Consider the following 24454-nt stretch of genomic DNA (forward strand, 5'->3'; position numbering starts at 1 on the left):
GATTTTTAAAAGGCAGTCAACCAAGATCCTCACATGAGGACAATAGAGAAAATTAAAAAGATATGGCAAAACTGCTGTGGGGGAAAAGGTAGCCAGTGGTGTTCCATAGGTATATGTTCTCATACTTCCCTGATAACGTCTAGGTTAGGCAGGACCAGGGCTAGATCTAGGTTAGATGTCAGAAAGCGGTTCTTTTCCCAGAGAATAGTGGACCTCTGGAACAGGCTGCCGTCTCGTGTGGTGGGCACGGACTCACTGAATTCCTTCAAGTGAGACCTGGATTTGTTTCTGGCTGGAGTGGAGATCACCTCTTTCAGAAGTTAGGTACTGCAAGGAATTCAGGGCCAGAGCGATCTCCTGGAGTAGTTTCGATCACGTAGATGGGTCGGAGAGGAATTTGCCAGATTTTTTCCCCCAAATTGGCCTGGGTTTTTTGCCTCTTCCAGGAGATCACATGGTTTCAGGTGGGGTGGAGTGTATATGTTATGATACACAAAGTATCGCAATTGTGTGGGACAGGCTCGATGGACCAGATAGTCTTTACCTGTCCATCATTGTTCGTATGTTCATATAATAGCCCAGAATTTGCTGGAGCAGGGCATCTAATGGTATGCTCTGTTAGTTAGACTTGTTCCTGTACCCTTCAGCTCAAAAATGTTTTGCCCACAAAGTTGCTGGAAGTGCGAGCTGATAACGGTGCAACGAAGGCAACAGGACGTCTGGGACCTTGGTGAACAACAGGACAAACAGCGTATCCCCTTATCTGATCAGATTAAAGTATTGAGAAATAAACAGAGGAAGGATTGTGAAGGAGGGTAAATTAGAGTGGGTGAATTCAATGCCAAATCAGGTACAGAAAGAGAAATAAAGAGAGGGAAAGAAAGATTTGATTAAGTGAGAGAGAAAAAAAGAGACAGAAAGGAAAAGTAATTTTAAAAATTTTAATTAGATAGTTTTTGTTGTGTCTCAAGGGGTTTTATACCTTTACAACAATTATTAAGGAGGACTCCGGGGTGGAGAGTTTAGTTAACAGCCATTTTATTTACAATGTGCTTCTTCACTCAATGTACTACATTTCCCATAGTGCATTGCAAATCACCACTACGGTATCTCAGGTGGGACAATTCTAATACACATTCAAAATACACAACATATTTCCTCCCCCTTAAAATAGAATGTCCACAAAACAGAATAACTGAAAATGACTATAACTTTGGAAGAGAGGGTAGACTGCCTCTACATTCTGCTAACCCTGGGGATTATTCTGCCCCATGCGCACAGGTTAGCACTAACTGTAACTAAGGCGCTCTGGAGGCTGCCTTTCTCTTTGGGGGTAACGCCTAGTCTCAGGAGCAGGCTCTGGCTGGCTCTCCCGTGATCCTGCAGGTGTGGCTTCCTCCCTCGATGGCACAAGAGTGGATGGTGCCACTGTCTCAGGGTCGGACGACCAGTCACTGCTGGAGCCCCCAGCAGGTCCTTGATCCTGTGTTTCTTGGGTTACCTGTGGCGACTGTCTTGGCAGTAACTGGTCTACATACCGTCTCCATGTTCGGTCGTCTCCGGTGCAGACTCGGTATGAAATGGGGCCCGTCTTTTGAATGACCGTAGCCGGGACCCACCGCTCCGGGGTGGTGTAGTTACACGCGAGGACTTTGCTCCCCACCACAAAGTGTCGTTCTTTGGACCTCTGAGCTCGTCTGCTGACTTGATCCTGCTGATTGGCGTGCACCACTGCTTCTGTGGACGTTGGCCTCAGCAGGTCAAGGCGTGTCCGTAGCTGCCTTCCCATGAGTAGGTAAGCAGGAGATGCTCCAGTCGTAGCATGAGGCGTGTTTCGGTATTTCAGCAAGAAAGCATTCAGGCGCTGCTTTAGAGGAGCATCACTTCTTGCCGCTTTCAACGCGCGTTTCGGCGTTCTGACAAATCTCTCCGCCAATCCATTCGTGGATGGATGATAAGGCGCGGAGAACATGTGCTGGATTCCATTGCTCTTGAGGAACTCCTCCATCTCCTGGGATGTGAACTGTGTTCCATTGTCGGTTACGATCTGCTCCGGCAGACCAAATCGCCCCAACATCTCTCTGAGTCTCGATGGTTTTCTCTGTAGTGGCAGTGGACATTACTGCAACCTCCGGCCATTTGGAATGTGAGTCCACCGCGACCAGGAACATCGCTCCTTCCACTGGTCCCGCGAAGTCCAGATGGATCCGTTGCCACGGTGTCGCCGGCCATTCCCATGGATGCAGTGGCGCTGCTCTTGGCGTATCCCTGGTTGTCTCGCATGATGGGCATGATTTCGCTTCAACTTCAATTTCATGATCCAGACCGGGCCACCAGAAGTAGCTTCGTGCCAGCTCCTTCATCTGGACAATACCACAATGTCCTGAGTGCAGCTCGTTGAGGACATGTTTCCGCAGCTTTGGTGGTATGATCACTCGCATGCCCCAAAGGAGGCATCCTGACGTGACAGACAACTCCTTCCCTCTTGACAGGTAAGGTAGGAGCTCAGGTGGTGCGTCTGACACCCGTGATCCGTCTCCTCGCATCACCCGATCCAGCACCTTGGATAGCGTAGGGTCCACTCTGGTCTCTTTCTTGACCTGCCGGGCCGTGACAGGGGCATTGCTCACCATGTCAAAGTAGAAAATCTTCTGCTCACAGCCTTCAGAGGGCACAGGCAGCGGAAGTCTTGACAATCCGTCCGCATTGCCATGTGCTGCTGACCTCCGGTATTTGATGTAATTGTGAGCGCTTAACATCAGCGCCCAGCGCTGCATCCTGCACACTGCCAGGGAGGGTATTCCTGTGTGTGGACCAAAGATCGATGTCAGAGGACGATGATCCGTCAGCAAGGTGAATTTCCTTCCGAACAAGTAGTGATGGAACTTTTTAATTCCAAAGATGATGCCCAAAGCCTCTTTTTCAATCTGCGGGTATTTCACCTCCGCCTTGCTCAGGGACCTTGACGCGAATGCAATCGGCTTCTCTTCGCCTGAGGGAAAGATGTGGGACACGACCGCGCTGACGCCATAAGGTGACGTGTCACAGGCCAGCTGAATCTGCAACAACGGGTCACAGTGCGTCAACACTCTGGGGTCAGTCAAAGCTTCTTTGGCTTTCTTGAATACAGCTTCGCACTCCTTCGTCCACGCCCAGTCCTTGCCCTGACACAGCAACTCATGTAATGGCTTCAACAGTGATGCCAGCTGTTGAATAAACTTTCCATAATAGTTCAGGACACCTAAGAATGACCGCAGCTGGCCGACATTTGTAGGTGCAGGAGCGTCGGCAATGGCTTTCACTTTCGATGGTGCTGTGTGTAGGCCGTCCGCGTCGATGACATGGCCTAGGTACTCCACTGATGGCTTGAAAAATTCGCATTTGTCCTTGCGAACGCGTAAGCCATATTCTTCAAGTCTTCCCAGTGTCTTCGTCAGGTTCTGCAGATGCTCGTTGTCGTCTTTTCCTGTGACAAGGATATCGTCGAGATAACATTGTACCCCTGGAATGCCGCTTAAGATCTGGTCCATAGCCCGCTGAAACAATGCTGGTGCTGACGTTATACCAAAGGGTAGGCGGCAGTACCTGTCGAGGCCCTTGTGGGTGGTGATGGTGAGGTACTTCTGTGAGTCCTCTTCTACATGCATCTGCAAGTAGGCTTGGCATAGATCAATCTTGCTAAACTTCTGACCACCTGCTAGACCCGCGAAAAGATCTTCAATGATGGGGAGGGTGTACTGTTCAGCTGAGAGCACAGGATTCACTGTTACTTTGAAATCTCCACATAAGCGAACCGCGCCATCACTCTTCATCACTGGTACCATGGGCGTGGCCCACTCACTGTGCAAAACCGGCACCAGGACCCCTATCTTGACCAGACGCTCCAGGTCAGCCTCCACCTTTGGTCTGAGGGCGTAGGGAATGTTCCTGGCCTTCAGGGATCGTGGCTGGCTGTCAGGCTTCACCTTGAGTTTGACCGTAATCCCCTTCATACTCCCCAATTCTCCGTCAAAGACAGCCGCATGCTTTTGTCAACACTGCCGCTAGCCCCGCCTCTTCGACTGACACCGCATTCACTTTTTTCCAATCCAGATGAATTTTCTCCAACCATGGCCTGCCCATCAGGGATGGATAGTCACCCTTGACCGCATAAACTGGCAGCATCACTTAAGCTCCACCTTGACCTCCATCTTACCCAGCATTGGGACTGTTTCCCCAGTGTAGGTCTTTAAGATGAGCTTGGCCGGCATCAGTGATAGGTGGTTCAGTTTTTCTTTGAATAGCTTCTCTGAAATCAAGGAGACAGCAGCCCCGTATCCAGCTCCATTTTGACCGGTATTCCCTTTAGTAGTGGAGTGACTCCATAGCTTGATGAGCCTCCATTCACCGTTAACCCCATCAGAGTCTTTGTCACTCTCTTCCTGTTGTTGTTTCAGCATGTGTAGGTTTTTCTTTTTAGAACGCCAGTTGGATGTGTTTCCTTGTTTGTTTTTGTGTGTCTCTGTGTAGGATTGTTTGCTTTGCCCTTTACACACACGTTCAATGTGTCCTTTCTTTTCACATTTCCGACAGGTCAGGTCTTTACACCAGCAGTCAGATGGCTGATGACCTGACCTTCCACATCTGTAACACTCTCTGGCGCCCCTTGCATGCTTATCCGGTGTAGCTGCTACCCTGTGCACTCTTGTTGCAGCCCCCAACAGCTGTGCATCTTTAGCTGCTAACTCCATAGACACAGCAAGCTCCACTGCTGATTTAAGTGTCAGTTTGTCAGTCGTGAGCAAGTGCTTCTGTGTTGCTTCACATCTTAATCCACACACAAACCTATCACGGACAGTGTCATTTAGAGTTTCACCAAACTCACAATGCTCAGTTAGCTTCTTTAGCACTGCAACATATTCGGCTATGGACTCACCCTCCCCTTGGTTTCGTTTGTGAAACCTGAACCTCTTGGCAATCAGCAGCGGCTTGGGTGCGAAATGTGTTTCCAAAACTTCCACAATCTGATCATATGTCTTGGCGTTGGGCTTATCCGGGTGCATCAAACTCCGTAACAAGCCAAATGTTTTTGCTCCGATCAAACTGAGGAACGTCGCCACTTTCACGTCATCTTTAATGCCATTTGCAGTCACGAAAAATCCGAAACGCTCTGTATAAGCACTCCATTGCTCCACCGTTTCATTAAATGGTCCAAACGCTCCGGTTAGCATAGCCATCTTGTTATTTTTTTTTCTTTACAGTCCTTTTCCTCCACTTTTTTTTTCATTTTTACAGTCCTTTTCCTCCACTTCGTTTCACTGTATCGTTACTCTCCCCCTTATTTGTGTAACACACGAACCGCCACCTTTACGAGGCGATTGCATCAGCACTAAACTGCAGGTGCGCCATTAAGAAAAGACAGGAACTTCTTACTTTAAACATCGCCGATTCCAGTGCAAAGTGATGCGCAAGTCTGTCGTCCTCGTCGCCAGTTTTGTTGTGTCTCAAGGGGTTTTATACCCTTACCTATATAACAATTAAGAAGGACTCCGGGGTGGAGAGTATAGTTAACGGCCATTTTATTTACAATGTGCTTCTTCACTCAATGCACTACATTTCCCATAGTGCATTGCAAATCACCACTACGGTATCCCATGTGGGACAATTCTAATACACATTCAAAATACACAACAGTTTTTAAATCTGCAACAATTCACAACCAGAAGGAATGAGACTCCGTACTTTTAATTGTTCACTTTTTGACCAAGCAAGGTTACATGGTAGTCAATAACCCTTATCACATCGCTAAAAGGGTACTTGCGCTGTTAATTGCTAGACTTAAATTTCTGTGGCAAATTTAATGGGCAATTAATGTGCAAATGCAGCAACTTCATGAAAATTGCTGGGTGGCTAAGGGCAAGTTGCTGTTTTTGCTGAGTGACGCAAATCGGCCGGCAATTTGTGGCAATTCGCAATTCACGGGGTATCTCTTCCTCGCCACAAGTTGCTGGACGAGTTACACTTTAATAACCGCGTACGTCATTCACATGCCGTTATTTTGTCAGCCAATTCTGGGCCATTGTTTGTGAATGAGATGGAACAGGGTATCTAGTATATTAATATTATAAGTTTACTGATGACACAAAACTATAAGAGCAAGAAACAAGTAAAAAGGAGATTATCTTTGGAGAAACTTGGAGCAATTAAGCAGATGGACAAATACTGCAGAAATATTTTAATGTTGATTAATCTAAGGTAATGCATCTAAAAAAAAATGTATAAGATGAAAGGAGCAGGCAGAAAAGGAGTTGGGAGTACTCATTGACCATACCCTAAAAGCATCTAGTCAATGTGCAGTAGTTATCAGTTTGGTCAACCGGATACTGAGTTGCATTTGGAGAGCATTAGATTACAAGTCTGAAAATGTTATATTGATATTATACAGATAAATGGTGAGGCAGATAAATGGATGAATGCGTATCATTTTTGGTCACCGTCCTTCAAAAAAGATATCAATAAAGTAGAAAGGGTTCAGCGAAGTGATCAAGGTGCTTACAGGTCTTAGAGGTCTCACTTATGAAGAAAGTGACCTAACATTCTCGTTGGGGAAAAGAAAACTGAGGGGAGAAATGTGGCAGGTTTTTTTTATAAATAATGAAAGGTATGGATAAGGCTACTTAGTTTGAATATTGAGCATAGGACTAAAGGCCGACATGGCTTTAACAATTGGTCTTTCACACCCCGTAGCAAAGCAGTTTTTGTTTTAATTGACCAATGCCATTTAGTTTACTTTTGAATGCAAAGGTTGCAAAAAAGATTGTACATTTCAAAAAATATATATGTACTGAACCCAGAGTCAAAGTGACTGAAAGGGTGTGTTAATCAAAGCAGTAGTGTGCATTCTCACAGGATTGAGTTGGGCCTTGTCCTGCAATCGATCTGCTTTTCTTCAACTGTCTGGGGAGGGTGGTCACGGATACAATTCTATTTCTGTGCAAGACTCCTCTTGTTTGATGCTTTTAATATGTAGCCTTCCTGCTGTTGTAACAAAAAGTAAATTAAAATCGAAAGGATAGTTTGTGAGCATTGTCGAGCAAGCAATCCGGTAGAACCACTAAAGCCACACCCAGCGCCAGACAGACCTTACCAGAAGGTAGGCGCTGACCTATTCGTATGTCAAGGGAAGGACTATCTTGTAGTCACAGACTATTACTCCCTGTATCCAGAGGTTTGTAGACTGTACACCACCACTGCAGATGCTGTGATAACATGTATGAAAGCCATATTCTCCAGACATGGCGTGGCAAGCGAGGTCTTCACAGACAACGGACCCCAGTTTTACAATGCAAGTTTCCGACACTTTGCCAAAGAGTGGGACTTTGTCCACACAACGTCAAGTCCTCACTTTCCACAGTCCAATGGACTAGTGGAAAAATCGGTCCAGACAGTGAAAAGACTGATGTACAAGGCAAAAGACAGTGGAACTGACTTCTACCAGAGCATGCTTGTATACCGCACAACGCCGCTCGAGTGTGGTATGTCACCAGCCCAACTCCTTATGGGACGTCGGCTAAGGTCAAACCTACCCATCCCGGAGAACCTCCTGAAAACAAAAGAGGGGGAGAAAGTGAGGAAGTTCAAAGAACAACAGAAAGAAAAGCAAAAGTACTACTATGACAGAGGAACACAAAACCTACCTGAACTCCACACTGGTGACCAAGTAAGGTTCAAAGACAAAACAAACATATGGACTCAGAAGGGAACTGTCCTGAGTGAAGTTCAACCAAGATCATACACCATTCAGACAGATGAGGGTGCTGTTCTGCGAAGAAATCGTCGCGATCTTCTCAGGGGACCAGCCACAGCAGGTCAAAAGACTGATACTGTTGAACAACCTGATCACACAGCAGGTCAAAAGACTGATACTGTTGAACAACCTAATCACACAGCTGAGAAATCATCATCGGAGGCAACAACTCAGATTCAAGGACAATCAATCAGAAAATCCTCAAGACACGTGAAGCCTCCTGAGAGACTCATTGAGCAAATTTAAGGACTATTGTTATAGAAGGAAGTAATGTTATCTTATTTCTTCAAGTTCTAGTGTATTTACATATTTCATGTGAACACACAAAGCAAGGTTAAAAAACCTTGATAATGATAATGTAAGTTCATTAAGTGTTACAGTTAAAATGCAGATTAATACAAAGAAAACATGTTGTTAGTTAAAAGTAAAATACTTTTGTTTTAAGAAAGGGAGATGTAATGATATCAGCAAATAGTGATGGTATTTGCCTGTTTGATTATGATGCCTTACCAGCATGTTTGCCTGATTGATTACTTATGCCTGACCAGCAGAGGGCATGTGAGAGACAAGCAGTTTAGTTTTACTTTCGTTTTAGATGGATCTCTAAGATGGTGTCTCCTGTAATGCTGTTAACTGAGTTGAACAAACTTTAGATAAAAAGTCATTCTCTTTCATAAATGTCTCGTCATTGAACCCACATACAAATCGATATTTAGTGCAATCAAAAGTTAAATACTCACTTTTGTTTCAGTTTTCAGCAGAACATGTGCTGAAAGAAAGGTTTGCTGATACTTCAAAGGTCTTCATAATTGGTGGCTCACATGGAGGTTTTCTTGCTGGTCACCTGGTTGGACAGTACCCTGAATTTTACAAGGCCTGCGTGACCAGAAACCCTGTCATTAACATTGCTTCCATGCTAGGAACAACAGATATCCCAGACTGGTGAGTGCTAACTTTGAGGGGGATGGGAGAATGTCTTTTTCGTGTTAATGGCCCAGAAATTCGGGTCGGGGGCTTCCCGCGGGTGCAAGCCCCCGACCTACACTTACCTAGCGCGCCGGCAGTTGAGCTCTGGGCCTGTGTGGAATTCCTCTCCGGGGCCTGGCCCAGAGGCCGGCGCGCTGTGCTGGCGTGTCCCAGGGGCGTAGTTAGTGCGATGCGTCCCCTGGGATCACGTGAGCCATGGGCAGCCAATCGGAGGAGGGAAAAGCCCATTCATAAGATTGACAGAAAGATCTGTCAAAACGTATGAATGCTGAGGGCCCAAAACAGTAGTTAACCTTCAAATAATTTTTTTTTAAATCACACTTTTTAAATAAACTATAAATTACATTAAATAACTATTTTAAACAATAATTTAAATTTTTGAAAAAATTAATTTTATAAAAAAACGGGGCTAAAAATAAACTTACCTTGCTTTAAAGTATTTAAAAATAATAAACCTGTGGAAAAAATGTTTTAATTTTAATTAATTGACCACTTACCTTTTAAAATGCAGTCCTTACGCCTGGTTTTTACATTTCTAAAATTTAAAGACTTACCGTCACGGGAAAAACCTGTAAAAAAAATTAAAAAAAAGTAAGTTCAAAGCGCACGCGCAGACTCCCGCGCGCACACGTTCGACCTCTGAACCCCTTCGTTCAGAGGATCGGAAGTGCCGGTTTCCCGCGCATGCGTAGTGCATGCAAGAAACCAGCACTTCCATCGGGTCCACGCGTGAGTACCCCGTGCGTACTCACGCGTTGGGACCCGAATTTCTGGGCCAATATATTGTGCTATAGTTAGTTTTGTTTCTTTAAAACCTTTTCGAAGGAGGAAAAATTACCACAGTTAAGGAAGTAAAGTTGGTTAGAGCATAGAAAACTGAGCAACTGAGAGGGTCGACTACCCTCTCTGTTATTGTCTGTAATATACCCAAGTAACAAAGATAATGGAACAGTACATGAGATAATAAGAGCTATGTGCTGTCCACTGTGGACTTCAAATACACTGGTTCCATTTGTATCTAGAGTGCATGACGACATTATTCTACTGCTGATCATTTGAAGTCAGCTTTGTGCTTAAAAAAATTGGAATTATATTCAATAATTTGGATTAAGCGCTGTAAATAATACAGCATCGTGGGAATTTAGTGCAGCAAAATTTGAATGATCAGATTATTTAACTTCAGTGACTTTGAATTATGAGTAGACTATATGCAAATGTAGATGTGTCGACCCAGTACAAAACCTCAGGAGCTATCTTATGTTTTTTTAGGTGTACAGTGGAGGCTGGTTTTGAGTACACAGCTGATCAGATTCCGACTCCTCCTTTGTTGGAAGCAATGTTGAACAAATCACCAATCACATATGCTTCTCAAGTAAGCAGTTTGTAATTGTTCTTCCTGTAGCGTATGTGTTCGATACACTTGATTGTGGCTGTAAATGAAATCAACATTACATTTCCACATTTATTTATAAATTGAAGCCATTGACCTTTTTTGGGGCATGTCAGTGTGTAGGATGTCGGTGCTGGGGAATGACCAGTATTCGGGCACAATCGGGTCAGGACACCACAGGCTAGGTTGAGCGTATAGCTCCTTCTACCCGTTAAATGTGCCAATTTGGAATAGTGTCTTCAATGCACTAGTGTGGCTCTTTTTTTCCCTATTTGGAACTCCTGTGGCCACTGAATGAGATTTCCAAATTGTGGGCAGTTTTGTATTGTGGGCCTGTGCCCATTAGTTGCTAGGAGACACGAGCTAAACTTGTATCACTAATTAATGATCATTACATCCTGCAGAGAGGAGACTTTGATCCCATCAGTCTGGGCTGGGCTCAAACCCAGGTCACAGAACTGATGGGGAACAGTCTCCAAGTTCTGCTCGTCTGCTCTCCTTCGCAGTACATTTTTGACAAATAGCCCCTAAATTAGAAATTCTTACAATAACATTGAGTCTTTATTTGCTGCTCTTCTAAAGGATTCTTGTTTTGTTTTTAAAATTGCTACCTTAATCATATTTCCTAATCCCTAGAAAGTGCTTGTGCCCATAGACCTCTTGCAGTAATAATAGTACTTATTTATTACTTGTTTGCTATTCCCTCTTGCTCTCCCATAACGAATGAATGCTGTTTACTCTCATCATTTAGATGAACATTGGTACCTATCCTTCTGAAAGAAATAACTCTGAATAGAAGGCCTGTTTCTGTGCACAGGGTGAGCTATATTCTGTGTACCTTGTGCATACACAGATTGCCAGTTGGATACAAAAGATTAAACCGTGTTATTTTGCCAAAGTCGCAACTGGCGTGTATATACAAGTTGAGCGTCCTGAATCCGGCAACCTCGGGACCGAGGCCGAGCCTGTTGTTGTGTTTTTCCGGACTTCGGAACGTGTTTCTGATGTCCGAAGTTCGGAAATATCGCAACCTGGGCTTGGGCGTTTCCGGACTTCGGACATCAGAAACACGTTCCGAGTCCGGAAATGCCTGGGCCCAGATTGCGGTTTGACAGGGTGTCCAAATTCCGGAACATTTTACAGATTCCAGACGACCCTGCCACCAATCGTCCCAGAGTCCGGATTCCAGAACTCCAGATTTTGGACGCTCAAACTGTATTATACAAGGCGTGTCACAATAGACTCTCTGAGAGATGTGATTTTCTTCTATTCATGGCTTGGGTTGTCCAGCCATTATCAGCAGTTGAGGAGTGAGGCTGACTCTAAACTCTGTTTCTCTCGCTTTGCTATTCTACATGAGAAATCATTTTCTGCTTCTTGCAGGTAAAATCTCCAGTATTGATCATGCTGGGCGAGAAAGACAAACGGGTTCATCCCACTCAAGGCCTCGAGTTCTATCGAGCACTGAAAGCCAGAGATGTTCCTGTACGGTATGTTTGGAGTTAAAAAGTGTAATGGGTTTTCTCCGATACTGGTCCCCCGTTACACACAGTTCTTGGACGTCAAGATTTATAAGAACAAAATGCACACGGCACCGGGTTTTGATTTGTCCGTTTATTGAATGCACACGCACACAATTACCTTCCCAGTATAAATCCCTACGATTTATATTAGACTAACAACCCCAAAATACAAACCCCCCTACGCAAGAGTCATTTGCATCGACACAATATGACACAGTTAAACCTGTCTGCAATTTGACTGTTACATATAAAGTTACTCTGACTCAATCACAAAAGCCTTATTGTGATCAAACTGAAACTTACAACTTACTCAGACTCAATCACAAAAGCCCCCTCTGATTTGACTGAAACATACAATCACCACTCCCGATCGGCTGTCTCCTGTTGATTGTAGGCCCGAATCTTTCTGCTCGCTGTTCTTCTGATGGCTTCCCACACCACTCTCTTCGAAGTGCGTCTTACTTTAAACCAAAACCAACTTGCAGTATCTTGAAACACATTTCCTGCCCTTCAAAATGTATGACTGTCTCTAGCAGAGAACTCTTGATGGCTAATTGTCCCTCGTATTATCCATTGATTAGAGATACCTTTCTGACAATACAACCTTCCCAAGGTGACTGCATATGCTAGTTGTTGGTTTCTGTTAGCATTCGTATTCAAATGGTTCAAGGCCCGGCCCATTACAACGAAACATAGAAGATAGGAGCAGAAAGGCCATTCAGCCCCTCGAGCCTGCTCCGCCATTCAATGCGATCATGGCTAATCATCCAAATTCAGTACCCTGTCCGTGCTTTCTCCCCATACCCCTTGCTCCCTTTAGCCTTAAGAAATATATCCAACTCCTTGAATATATTTAATGAATTGGCCTCTACTGCCTTCTGTGGTAGAGAATTCCACAGGTTCACCACTCTCTGGGTGAAGAAATTCCTCCTCATTTCTGTCCTAAATGGCTTACCCCTTATCCTTAGACTGTGACCCCTGGTTCTGGACTCCCCGACCATCGGGAACATCCTCCCTGCATCTAGTCTGTCCAGTCCTGCCAGAATTTTATACGTTTCAATGAGATCCCCTCTCATTCTTCTAAACTCCAGCGAGTATAAGCCCAATCGACCCAATCTCTCCTCATACGTCATTCCTGCCATCCCAGGTATCAGCCTGGTGAATCTTCGCTGAACTCCTTCCATGGCAAGAACATCCTTCCTCAGATAAGGCGACCAAAACTGCACACAATACTCAATATGTGGTCTCACCAAGGCCCTGTACAACTGCAGCAAGACATCCTTGTTCCTGTACTCAAACCCTCTCGCTACGAAGGCCAACATACCATTTGCCTTCTTAACCGCCTGCTTAACCTGCATGCTTACCTTCAGCGACTGGTGCACAAGGGCACCCAGGTCTCATTGCACTTCCCCTTCTCCCAATCTATTGCCATTCAGATAATAATCTGCCTTCCTGTTTTTGACACCAAAGTGGATAACCTCGCATTTATCCACGTTATATTGCATCTGCCATGCTTCTGCCCAATCACCCAACCTGTCCAAATCATCCTGGAGTTTCTCGGCATCCTCCTCACAGCACACACGCCCAACCAGCTTTGTGTCGTCTGCAAACTTGGAGATATTACATCTAATTCCCTTGTCTAGATCATTAATATATATTGTGAATAGCTGGGGTCCAAGGACCGATCCCTGCGGTACCCCACTAGTCACTGCCTGCCACTCGGAAAATGACCCGTTTATTCCAACTCTTTGCTTTCTGTCTGCCAACCAGTTCTCTATCCAAGTCAATACCTTGCCCCCACTCCCATGTGCCTTAACTTTACATGCTAATCTCTTATGCGAGACCTTATCGAAAGCCTTTTGAAAGTCCAAATACACCACATCCACTGGTTCTCCCTTATCTATTTTACCAGTTACATCCTCAAAAAATTCCAGTAGATTAGTCAAGCACGATTTACCTTTTGTAAATCCATGTTGACTTTGTCCGATCCTGTCACTGCTTTCCAAGTGCTCTGCTATTACATCTTTTATAATGAACTCTAGCATTTTCCCCACTACCGATGTCAGGCTTACCGGTCTGTAATTCCCCGTTTTCTCTCTACCACCTTTTTTGAATAGTGGGGTAACATTAGCTACCCTCCAATCCATGGGTACTGTTCCAGATTCCATCGAATGTTGGAAGATGATCAGCAATGCTTCTACTATTTCTAGGGCCACTTCCTTAAGTACCCTAGGATGTAGATTATCAGGCCCTGGGGATTTATCGGCCTTCAATCCCGTCAATTTCCCTAACACCATTTCCCTACAAATACTGATTTCTTTCAGTTCCTCCCTTTCATCAGACCCTATGTTCCCCGACATCTCTGGGAGTTTATTGGTGTCATAGAAACATAGAAGATAGGAGCAGGAGTAGGCCATTCGGCCCTTCGAGCCTGCTCCGCCATTCAATGTGATCATGGCTGATCATCCAAATTCAGTACCCTGTCCCTGCCTTTTCCCCATATCCCTTGATCCCTTTAGCCTCAAGAAATATATCCAACTCTTTCTTGAATATATTTAATGAACTAGTCTCCACTGCCCTCTGTGGCAGAGAATTCCACAGGTTCACCACTCTGGGCGAAGAAATTCCTCCTCATTTCAGTCCTAAATGGCTTACCCCTTATCCTTAGACTATGACCCCTGGTTCTGGACTCCCCGGCCATCAGAAACAGCCTTCCTGCATCTAGTCTGTCAAGACCTGACAGAATTTTATAGGTTTCGATGAGATCCCCTCTCAATCTTCTAGACTCCAGTGAGTATAAGCCCAATCGACACAATCTCTCCTCATACGTCATTCCTGCCATCCCAGGTATCAGCCTGGTGAATCTTCGCTGCACTCCCTCCATGGCAAGAACGTCCTTCCTCAGATAAGGTGACCAAAACTGCACACAATACTCAAGGTGCAGTCTCACCAAGGCCCTGTACAACTGTAGCAAGACATCCTTGTTCCTGTACTCGAACCCTCTTGCTACGAAGGCCAACATACCATTTGCCTTCTTAACCGCCTGCTGCACCTGCATGCTTACCTTCAGCGACTGGTGCACAAGGACGCCCAGGTCTCTTTGCACTTCCCCTTCTCCCAATCTATTGCCATTCAAATAATAATCTGCCTTCCTGTTTTTGCCACCAAAGTGGATAACCTCACATTTATCCACATTATAGTGCATTTGCCATGTTTCTGCCCAATCACCCAACCTGTCCAAATCGTACTGGAGTTTCCCGACATCCTCCTCGCAGCTTACCCTCCCGCCCAGCTTTGTGTCGTCTGCAAATTTGGAGATATTACATCCAATTCCCTCGTCCAGATCATTAATATATATTGTGAACAGCTGGGGTCCTAGGACCGATCCTTGCGGTACCCCACTAGTCACTGCCTGCCACTCGGAAAATGACCCGTTTATTCCAACTCTTTGCCTTCTGTCCGCCAATCAGTTCTCTATCCAAGTCAATAACTTGCCCCCAATCCCATGTGCCTTAATTTTGCACGCTAATCTCTTGTGTGGGACCTTATCGAAAGCCTTCTGAAAGTCCAAATACACCACATCCACTGGTTCTCCCCTATCTATTTTACCAGTTACATCCTCAAAAAATTCCAGTAGATTAGTCAAGCATGATTTACCTTTTGTAAATCCATGTTGACTTTGTCCGATCCTGTCACTGCTTTCCAAGTGCTCTGCTATTACATCTTTTATAATAGACTCTAGCATTTCCCCCACTACCGATGTCAGGCTTACCGGTCTATAATTCCCCGCTTTTTCTCTACCACCTTTTTTGAATAGTGGGGTAACATTAGCTACCCTCCAATCCATGGGTACCATTCCAGAGTCTATCGAGTTCTGGAAGATGACCAGTAATGCATCTACTATCTCTAGGGCCACTTCCTTAAGTACCCTGGGATGTAGACCATCGGGCCCTGGGGATTTATCGGCCTTTAGTCCCATCAATTTTCCTAACACCATTTTCCTACAAATACTGATTTCTTTCAGTTCCTCTCTTTCATCAGACCCTATGTTCCCCGGCATCTCTGGGAGGTTATTTGTGTCCTCCTTTGTGAAGACAGAACCAAAGTATGTATTTAGTTGGTCTGCCATTTCCTTATTTCCCATTATAAATTCCCCTGATTCTGACTGTAAGGGACCTACGCTTGACTTCACTAATCTTTTTCTCTTCACATATCTATAAAAGCTTTTACAGTCAGTTTTTATGTTCCCTGATAGCTTACTCTCATATTCTATTTTCCCTTTCTTAATTAATCCCTTTGTCCTCCTTTGTTGACTCCTAAACTGCTCCCAATCCTCAGGATTATTGCTTTTTCTAGCCAATTTATATGTCCTCTCCTTGGATCTTATGCTATCCCTAATTTCCCTTGTTAGCGACGGTTGAGTCACCTTTTTTGTTTTATTTTTATGCCAAACTGGGATGAACAAATTCTCTAGGCTTGCACCGATACTAGTTATTCTGGGACCATGGTCTTCTTTACCCTTAAGGTAAATGAATATGCGAATGTTGTTCAGAAGCATTCATATTTTGGATTGTCTGTGATCATTGATATCCAGTCTCTTGATGGTTCGACTGCAATGTTTGAATTAACCCTTTATTGCCCATCTCTTTTTGCGGGCTGTGCAGTTCTGGGTTTTTATATTTCATAGTCCAATTTTTACTGTTTGGGGGGAGGAACGGATCCTACAAAAGAAAAGGAAAAGGAACTTCTTTTTATTCCCTGGATTTAGTTCTTCCATGGGTGGGGGAAAGAAAGAAAGACTTGCATTTATATAGCGCCTTTCACGGCCACTGGATGTCTCAAAGTGCTTTACAGCCAATGAAGTACTTTTGGAGTGTAGTCACTGTTGTAATGTGGGAACGCGGCAGCCAATTTGTGCACAGCAAGCTCCCACAAACAGCAATGTGATAATGACTAGATAATCTGAGAGTGGCAGATAAAGGGAATGGTGTAGGAGTCGCTGGAAATAAACAGACTGCAAGACTTTCATAGCAGCAAAGAAAAACGCGTGTTAGCTTTATTAACTCTCCGCATGGACTGAGGGACTCGGCCTTGTCGCAGGGCTATGACGTCATCACACCATCGACGACCCTTAAAGGGACCCTGCCCCGATAACCCAACCAAGTTCCGTACATAACGTGGAGCGATGACAACATTGGCTATACATAGTGAATTGTGTTACTGTCCCTATGTGGTCTCCGCCACAATGTCATAGAGTTTTACAGCACAGAAAGAGGCCCTTCGGCCCATCGTGTCTGCGCCGCCCATCCATCCCTGTCCAGTCTAATCCCATTTTCCAGCATTTGGTCCATAGCCTTGTATGCAATGGCATTTCAAGTGCTCATCCAAATGCTTCTTGAATGTTGTGAGGGTTCCTGCCTATACCACCCTTTCAGGCATTGAATTCCACATTCCAACCACCCTCTGGGTGAAGAAGTTCCTCCTCAAATCCCCTCTAAATCTCCTGCCCCTTACCCTGAATCTATGCCCCCTTGTTATTGACCCCCCCACTAAGGGGAAAAGTTCCTCTTTATCTACCCTATCTATGCCCCTCATCATTTTGTACACCTCAATCAGGTCCCCCCTCAGCCTTCTCTGCTCCAAGGAAAACAACCCCAGCCTGTCCAGCCTCTCTTCATAGCTGAGGCGCTCCATCCCAGGTAACATCCTGGTGAATCTTCTCTGCACCCTCTCCAAAGCAATCACATCCTTCCTATAGTGAAGCGACCAGAACTGCACACAGTACTCCAGCTGTGGCCTCACCAGCGTTTTGTACAGCTCCATCATAACCTCCCTGCTCTTGCCTTCATTAGCCGAGGCATAGAATATAAGTATCCCATATGCCTTTTTAACCACCTTATCTACCTGCTCCGCTGCCTTCAGGGATCTATGTACATGTACACCAAGGTCCCTCTGACCCTCTGTACTTCCTAGGGTCCTACCACTCATTGTGTATTCCCTTGCCTTATTTGTCCGTCCAAAATGCATCACCTCGCACTTTTCAGGGTTAAATTCCATTTGCCACTTTTCCGCCCATCTGACCAACCCGTTTATATCGTCCTGTAGCCTGAGGCTTTCCTCCTCGCAATTTACCACCCCACCAATTTTCGTGTCATCTGCGAACTTACTGATCATACCTTTTACATTCTCATCCAAATCATTTATGTAGATCACAAACAAAAAGGGACCCAGCACCGATCCCTGAGGTACCCCACTGGACACAGGCTTCCAGTCACAAAAGCAACCTTCGACCATCACCCTCTGCCTCCTGCCACTCAGCCAGTTTAGGATCCAACGCGCCAAGGCACCCTGGATCCCATGGGCTCTTACCTTCTTGACCAGTCTCCTATGCGGGACTTTGTCAAAAGCTTTACTGAAGTCCATGTAAACCACATCCACAGCATTTCCCTCATCCACCCCCGTAGTCACCCCCTCGAAAAATTCAATCAGATTTGTCAGACATGATTTACCCTTGACAAAGCCATGCTGACTATCCCCGATTAATCCTTGCCTCTCCAAGTGGAGATTAATTTTGTCCCTCAGAATTTTTTCCAATAATTTCCCCACCACAGATGTTAGACTCACTGGCCTGTAATTCCCTGGTTTATCCCTGCTACCCTTCTTGAATAATGGTACTACATTAGCTGTTCTCCAGTCCTCTGGTACATCCCCTGTGGCCAGAGAGGTTCTGAAAATTTGTGTCAGAGCCCCTGCAATCTCCTCCTTTGCCTCCCACAGCAGCCTGGGATACATCTCGTCCGGGCCTGGGGATTTATCCACTTTTTGGCCTGCTAAAACCGCTAGCACCTCCTCCCTCTCGATGCTAATATGTTCAAGTATGTCACAGTCCCCTTGCCCGATTTCTATGTCTGCATCGTCTTTCTCCATAGTGAACACAGATGCAAAAAATTCATTTAAAACCCCGCCTACATCCTCTGGCTCTACACACAGATTGCCACTTTGGTCCCTAATGGGCCCTACCCTTTCCCTGGTTATCCTCTTGCCCTTAATATACTTATAAAACATCTTAGGATTTTCCTTTATTTTGTTCGCCAGTGTTATTTCATGGCCCCTCCTCGCCCTCCTAATTTCTTTTTTAAGTATGCCCCTGCACTTTTTATACTCCTCTAGGGCTTCTTTAGTCTTTTGTAACTGCCAAAAGCCCCCCTTTTTATTTCTAATGCATTTTTGTATATCCCTTGTCATCCAAGGTTCCCTTTGCTTGTTGGTCCCACCCTTGACCTTTACAGGAACATGTTGGCGTTGTACTCTCTCTCTCTATTTCCCTTCTGAAAGTCTCCCACTGTTTTGATGTGGATTTTCCTATAAGCAGCTGCTCCCAGTCCACTTTGGCCAGATCCTGCCTTATCATATTAAAATCGGCCTTCCCCCAATTTAGAACCCTTATTTCCGGGCCGTCTTTGTCCTTTTCCATGACCACCTTAAATCTCACCGAATTATGGTCACTGTCGCCAAAATGCTCTCCTACTGACACTTCCACCACTTGCCCGGCTACATTCCCCAGAATTAGGTCCAGTACCGCCCCCTCTCTTGTAGGATTTTCTACATGTTGGCTCAAAAAGCTCTCCTGGATGCACTTTAAGAATTCTGCACCCTCTAAGCCTTTCACACTCTGACTGTCCCAATTTATATTGGGGAAGTTGAAATCCCCCACTATTATTACCCTATTATTTTCGCACTTTTCTGAGATTTGCCTACATATCTGTTCCTCTATCTCCCCCTGACTGTTTGGGGGCCTATAGTACACTCCCAGCAAAGTGCTTGCCCCCTTTTTGTTTTTAAGTTCTACCCATATGGCCTCATTAGAGGAACCCGCTAATATATCATCCCTCCTTACAGCAGTAATTGACTCCTTAATTAATATTGCAACACCCCCTCCCCTTTTACACCCCCCTCTGTCTCGCCTGAAGATTCTATACCCCGGAATATTGAGCTGCCAGTCCTGACCCTCCCTCAACCAAGTCTCCGTGATAGCAACAATATCGTACTCCCATGTGTTCAACAACAACTTCAGTTCATCCACCTTATTTGCAAGACTCCTTGCATTAAAATAAATGCCTTCCAGCCCTGCCATATTCTCTTTTGCCTTCACATATTTGCTCTGCCTTCCCAGCTGACTTGTTTTTCCCTCTGTATTTGGCTGTAAATCACCCCCTACTATAGCTCCACTCTGTACCCCAACCCCCTGCCAAGTTAGTTTAAACCCTCCCCAGCAGTGCTAGCAAACCTCCCCGCAAGGATATTGGTGCCCCTCTGGTTCAGGTGTAAACCGTCCGACTTGTACAAGTCCCACCTTTCCCAGAAGCAGACCCAGTGATCCAGGAAACTAAAGCCCTCCCCCCTGCACCATCCCTTTAGCCACGCATTCATCTGTTCTATCTTCCTATTCCTATACTTACTAGCACGTGGCACCGGGAGTAATCCAGAGATTACAACCTTTGAGGTCCTGCTCTTTAATCCTTCACCTAGCTCCCTAAATTCTTGCTGCAGGACCTCATCCCTCTTTTTACCTATGTCGTTGGTATGGGTTTTCAAGCAGCGATGACTGTTATAGAATGTTATGTATCCAAGGCCTGACACGACACCCCACCCCTCCCCCCGCCCTGGAAAACCCAGCTAGTCTGAGAAAATTCCCTGATAATTGAGGCACACTTCCTTTGAGCTCTGAGCAGTAATGAATTGTGTTCTAGCGGCAGAATCAACATCAGAAGGGGGAAGAACACTAATTGTGTTGATTTCAATTGCAGCCTGTTGGAAAAGGGGCTTGACGCATATGCCTTTTGAGTGAGTCACCTCTGGCCAGGTGGCCAACTTGACAAGACCCCGCAAGGCAACTGTTGAACCAGTAGAAGTGGGTGTAGTTCCTGTCAGGGATGAAAGTATTTGAATTGCCTTTTTGTTGCTGTCTTTCTTGGGGAGAATATTTAACCTGAAAGAAAATTGCCCTCATTTTAATACAACTAAGGTGGAACATCACTTTTTTTGAGGGGGGAGGAGAGCAATACCTTTAATGTATAGTTTGCGATTAATAAACTTGTTTTGGGTACAGCTTTCTATAATGTATGGGTGAAAAGAATTTTATGTAATGGGGAGGTTATATTAGGCCTGTATAGCAAAAGAAAATAGTTTGGAAATTGTAGTATACAATAGATATTTATTGGGAAACTGACACAAGTGCAGATTAGACTGAACACTCAGAAAATGCATAGGAATAGGAACTTGTGTGTACTTTAGATGTACAATTTTAAGCTGCTGGTATTAATTCAAGTGAATCATTCTGATGGTAGAGCAAATATTGCATGCTTTATGATGTCAACGGATCAGGGAGATTAGTGCACCGATTCTCTATCAGACCGATATCGCCATATACTTTGTTGATTTTTAACATTTAGCTGAGGGTGCCAGCATGACATGAGTGAATTTGTAATAAATGTAGCAAAAGAGAACCTGAAAGTAAGCAACTTTCTGTGATTTGGAGTAGAGTAATAACATTTACTTCTTTCAGTATATTGTTGAATAGTGTAGTCTACACAATGGTGTATGTTCTGGATTAGCGCTGAGCCAGTAACTGCACAATTGCCCATTCATGTAGACATAATATATAGCACACCTACCCAAGCCCCCAAACCAACCAAGAATCTAACAATGAAAGGTGAACTGGGATAGATGTTAGTTATTCTAGTCTATGCGTAATAGTATTTTACCCTGTAATAATTTGTAGACCTTAAAAAACATTACTGTAATGGAGTTACTGATCAATCTGTAGTTTATTATAAGGCAGTAACTCTTCAAAGAGTTGACATGTTCTCAACTTTGAAGGTCAGATGTGCTATTGGCTTGTACTATGGTGCAGATGCTGTGTTATTTTGTATAACATATAGGAAGCCAAGCTTTTGTAACTGTATTCAGTTCCTTTTGCTGCCAGCTGCTTTGCTTCACTTCAGTCCTGTGATTTGACAAGCTGTGATATTGGGATTCATTTTACTGACTAATACAGAAGAATATTGTTTCTGTACATTCAATCTCCATAAATAATTACAGTATTTTGTCCTTAATTTACTGTTACTAGTTCTTTTTCTTTAGATTGTATTTTAACTACCTGTTTATATCATTAATGTGCTAGTGAAAATGCTCAACTGTATAATTTTAGATTGAAATAAATAAATAACTTTTATTTTTCCAGGTTATTATGGTACCCCGATAACAACCACTCACTGTCCAAAGTAGATGCAGAGGCCGACGCATTCATGAATATCGCGCTCTGGTTTGTAAAACACCTCTAATCCTGATTCTTTGTCAAGGAGGCAGTCATCGTGACATGGTGCAAGATGAACTACCATTGCCGTCAATGATGATGTGATGCATGGCAGCAATCAACAGTCAATGAGATCCGAAACCCAGATGGTTACCTCAAGCAGTACAGAGACGTGTTTTGTGCATTCCACCACAGCTCTATGTAGCCACAGTATGTAGATGTGTTTCACAATGAATCAGCTCAAACCAGCCAGGGTTTCAGCAATGACTCGCCATTTGATTAATCGTCACCTTGGTTTAGAGGGAGGATTTGCTGGTACATCAGTCAGTTCTGCTGTAAGCAGCAAATGGTTATTTCAGATGTTGCTAATCATTTTTCTGATAGCAATACCATTCTGCAATGTGCTTTATTTTATAATATAACCCACATACAATGAATAATTTATTTCCTGGTCATTTTCCAGAATGAATTTGTGATGCCACATTGCAATTTACATTATGACCTGTAGTTTTGGGTAACTATTCAATGCATCATTTAGTGGCAGTATACCACCTCTGCAAGAGATTCCATTTCCCTGCTGCAACACAGTAAAAAGAAAGATCCAAACTCTTCTTTTAAAAAAAATCTATAAACTATATATAATAATGAAAAATAAATAGCTGACAATTCAATCTTGGGATTCTGATACTCTAATATATGCCCATGCTATGCTCTTACACTTTGTGACTTCAGAGCTTGAGATCACCCATTGTCCTCTTTCTCTCTCTGACTTCTCCTGTAATCGACTGCATGTTACTGTCCAGTAAGACATCACAAATTCCATTAATACTTTGCTGTTCCAGTGCCCTCTGTTTAGCAAAGAAAATCTCACCGGGCTGAGGAACGCAGCACCTCAGAAATAAGCGCCTTATCTTTTTGTCACTGGTGCTGAGCAGAAGATTTTGATCCACCTGTACACTTTATTGACTGCTGCATGAAAGACTCTTGACTTGCATTGTAAGACAACAATCTACTCAATGATGTAAAAGTTTCCATCTTATTGCAAATGATGGACTTCATTTTTACAGCTGTAATTTTATCTCGGGATTCAGATGACACTCATAAACCACTTAAGCTCTGCTCTTGGTTTTTATAAGGTCACTTAAACCCCTGGATTGGAATACAGCCAGGTAATTCCTCCCAGCAATCCATTATTCTAGCAGTTATGTGAATGATGTGACTGACCACTGATCTGAGAATTAACTCTTGTCAGGTGAAGTATTACTGGATTGATAAAGCCTTCTCTGGACAGACACATAACCCCTTTATAACTCATGAAGGTTTTGTGCAAGTCCCTGCCCTCAACCTCCCCCCCGCCCCCACAAAAAAAAACATTCAAGTGAAAAAAATCTCCACGTGGTGCAAAAGTGTATCTTGGTGACTTCTACGACTCATGACTGTTAAAATCAGGATTATATAGATCTCCTTGTAAATGCTGTCAATAAATCTGCAAGTTTTTACGCACTTTCCACTACTGACTGTTCATTCCTCTGGCTATCACACAGTACACCAGTAGCCATGATGAAATAATTATCTAATACACTATTACAATTAGTCTGTACAACTGAAGTGAAGAAAATACACACATCCCAAAGTCTTGCCAATAAATGTCTGGGAAAGGAGAGACTGTGAAGATCTTGGAACACATACTGAAGCAAAACACAGAGATTAACAATGGGGGTGGAGAGGGGGCTTCCTATCTCAACTCCTGTAATAACAGGATGCTAAAACAAGGATTACTGCACTTAAACAAAGCCTGGTTTTATTGTGCTGATGTGACTGGGCAGTCGGTACTGTGCAGCTGAGACTGGCAGAAGAATATTTAAATCTAAAAGTTTATTTATTTTAAAAAATTGCTAGTGGTTGCAGCTGGTCTTTTACATTTAAACCTCTAGTGAAGCAAATGTAATTCATAACTACAGCCGATTTCAATACTGCAAAATAAATGAAGTAAAGCTTATTGTGTTTTGTATTGTGTTTTAATTTTAATTTAGCTTGGTGATGGTGCAGCCTTTTCTCTTCAGTTTTCCATACGCTCATGGAAAGTGTCTCGTGAGCCTTTGGGCACACTGGTTGTATTCTGTAGCCATCCCGGGTAAGTACCAGAAGTCAAAACATGGGCAATCATGTAGCAGAGACCCTCCCTAACAATCCTACGCATCCTGAACTTGTGCATTACAACTTTTGCTGGGAGGGTCTCTGATCTGCTTTCCCTGCATACCAAGTGGTCAAGATAAGCAATGGTTTGGCTGAAATGCAACCAAAGGTTGAGAAATCCTTTTAAACAGTGAAATGACCTACATCCTCTGGCACTGTAGATAGATGTGGAATATGGTTTTATCCTGGCAAGGAATGGATAGGCAGCCAGAATGTAAACTGACTCAGACGGGTGTTCGGTGTAGCACTTTTTACCC

The 24454-nt window shown here is 44.1% G+C and overlaps 1 protein-coding gene across 1 annotated transcript in view; it reads left to right on the forward strand.

Annotated features, from left to right (window-relative positions):
* The window catches only part of LOC147110960 (acylamino-acid-releasing enzyme-like), a 130028-nt gene extending 106028 nt beyond the window's left edge, over positions 1-24000 (forward strand). Inside the window, exons 19-22 of the mRNA XM_086001386.1 lie at positions 8538-8728; positions 10043-10145; positions 11547-11653; positions 21930-24000. Of these exons, the coding sequence (XP_085857512.1) occupies positions 8538-8728; positions 10043-10145; positions 11547-11653; positions 21930-22029 (501 nt within the window). The 3' untranslated portion in view covers positions 22030-24000. The remainder of the gene's footprint in view (positions 1-8537; positions 8729-10042; positions 10146-11546; positions 11654-21929) is intronic.
* The last annotated feature ends 454 nt before the right edge of the window (positions 24001-24454 follow it).

This window comes from Somniosus microcephalus, chromosome 11 (assembly GCF_052327205.1).
Source record: "Somniosus microcephalus isolate GS21.2 chromosome 11, FLI_Smic_1.0, whole genome shotgun sequence".
NCBI lineage: Eukaryota > Metazoa > Chordata > Chondrichthyes > Squaliformes > Somniosidae > Somniosus > Somniosus microcephalus.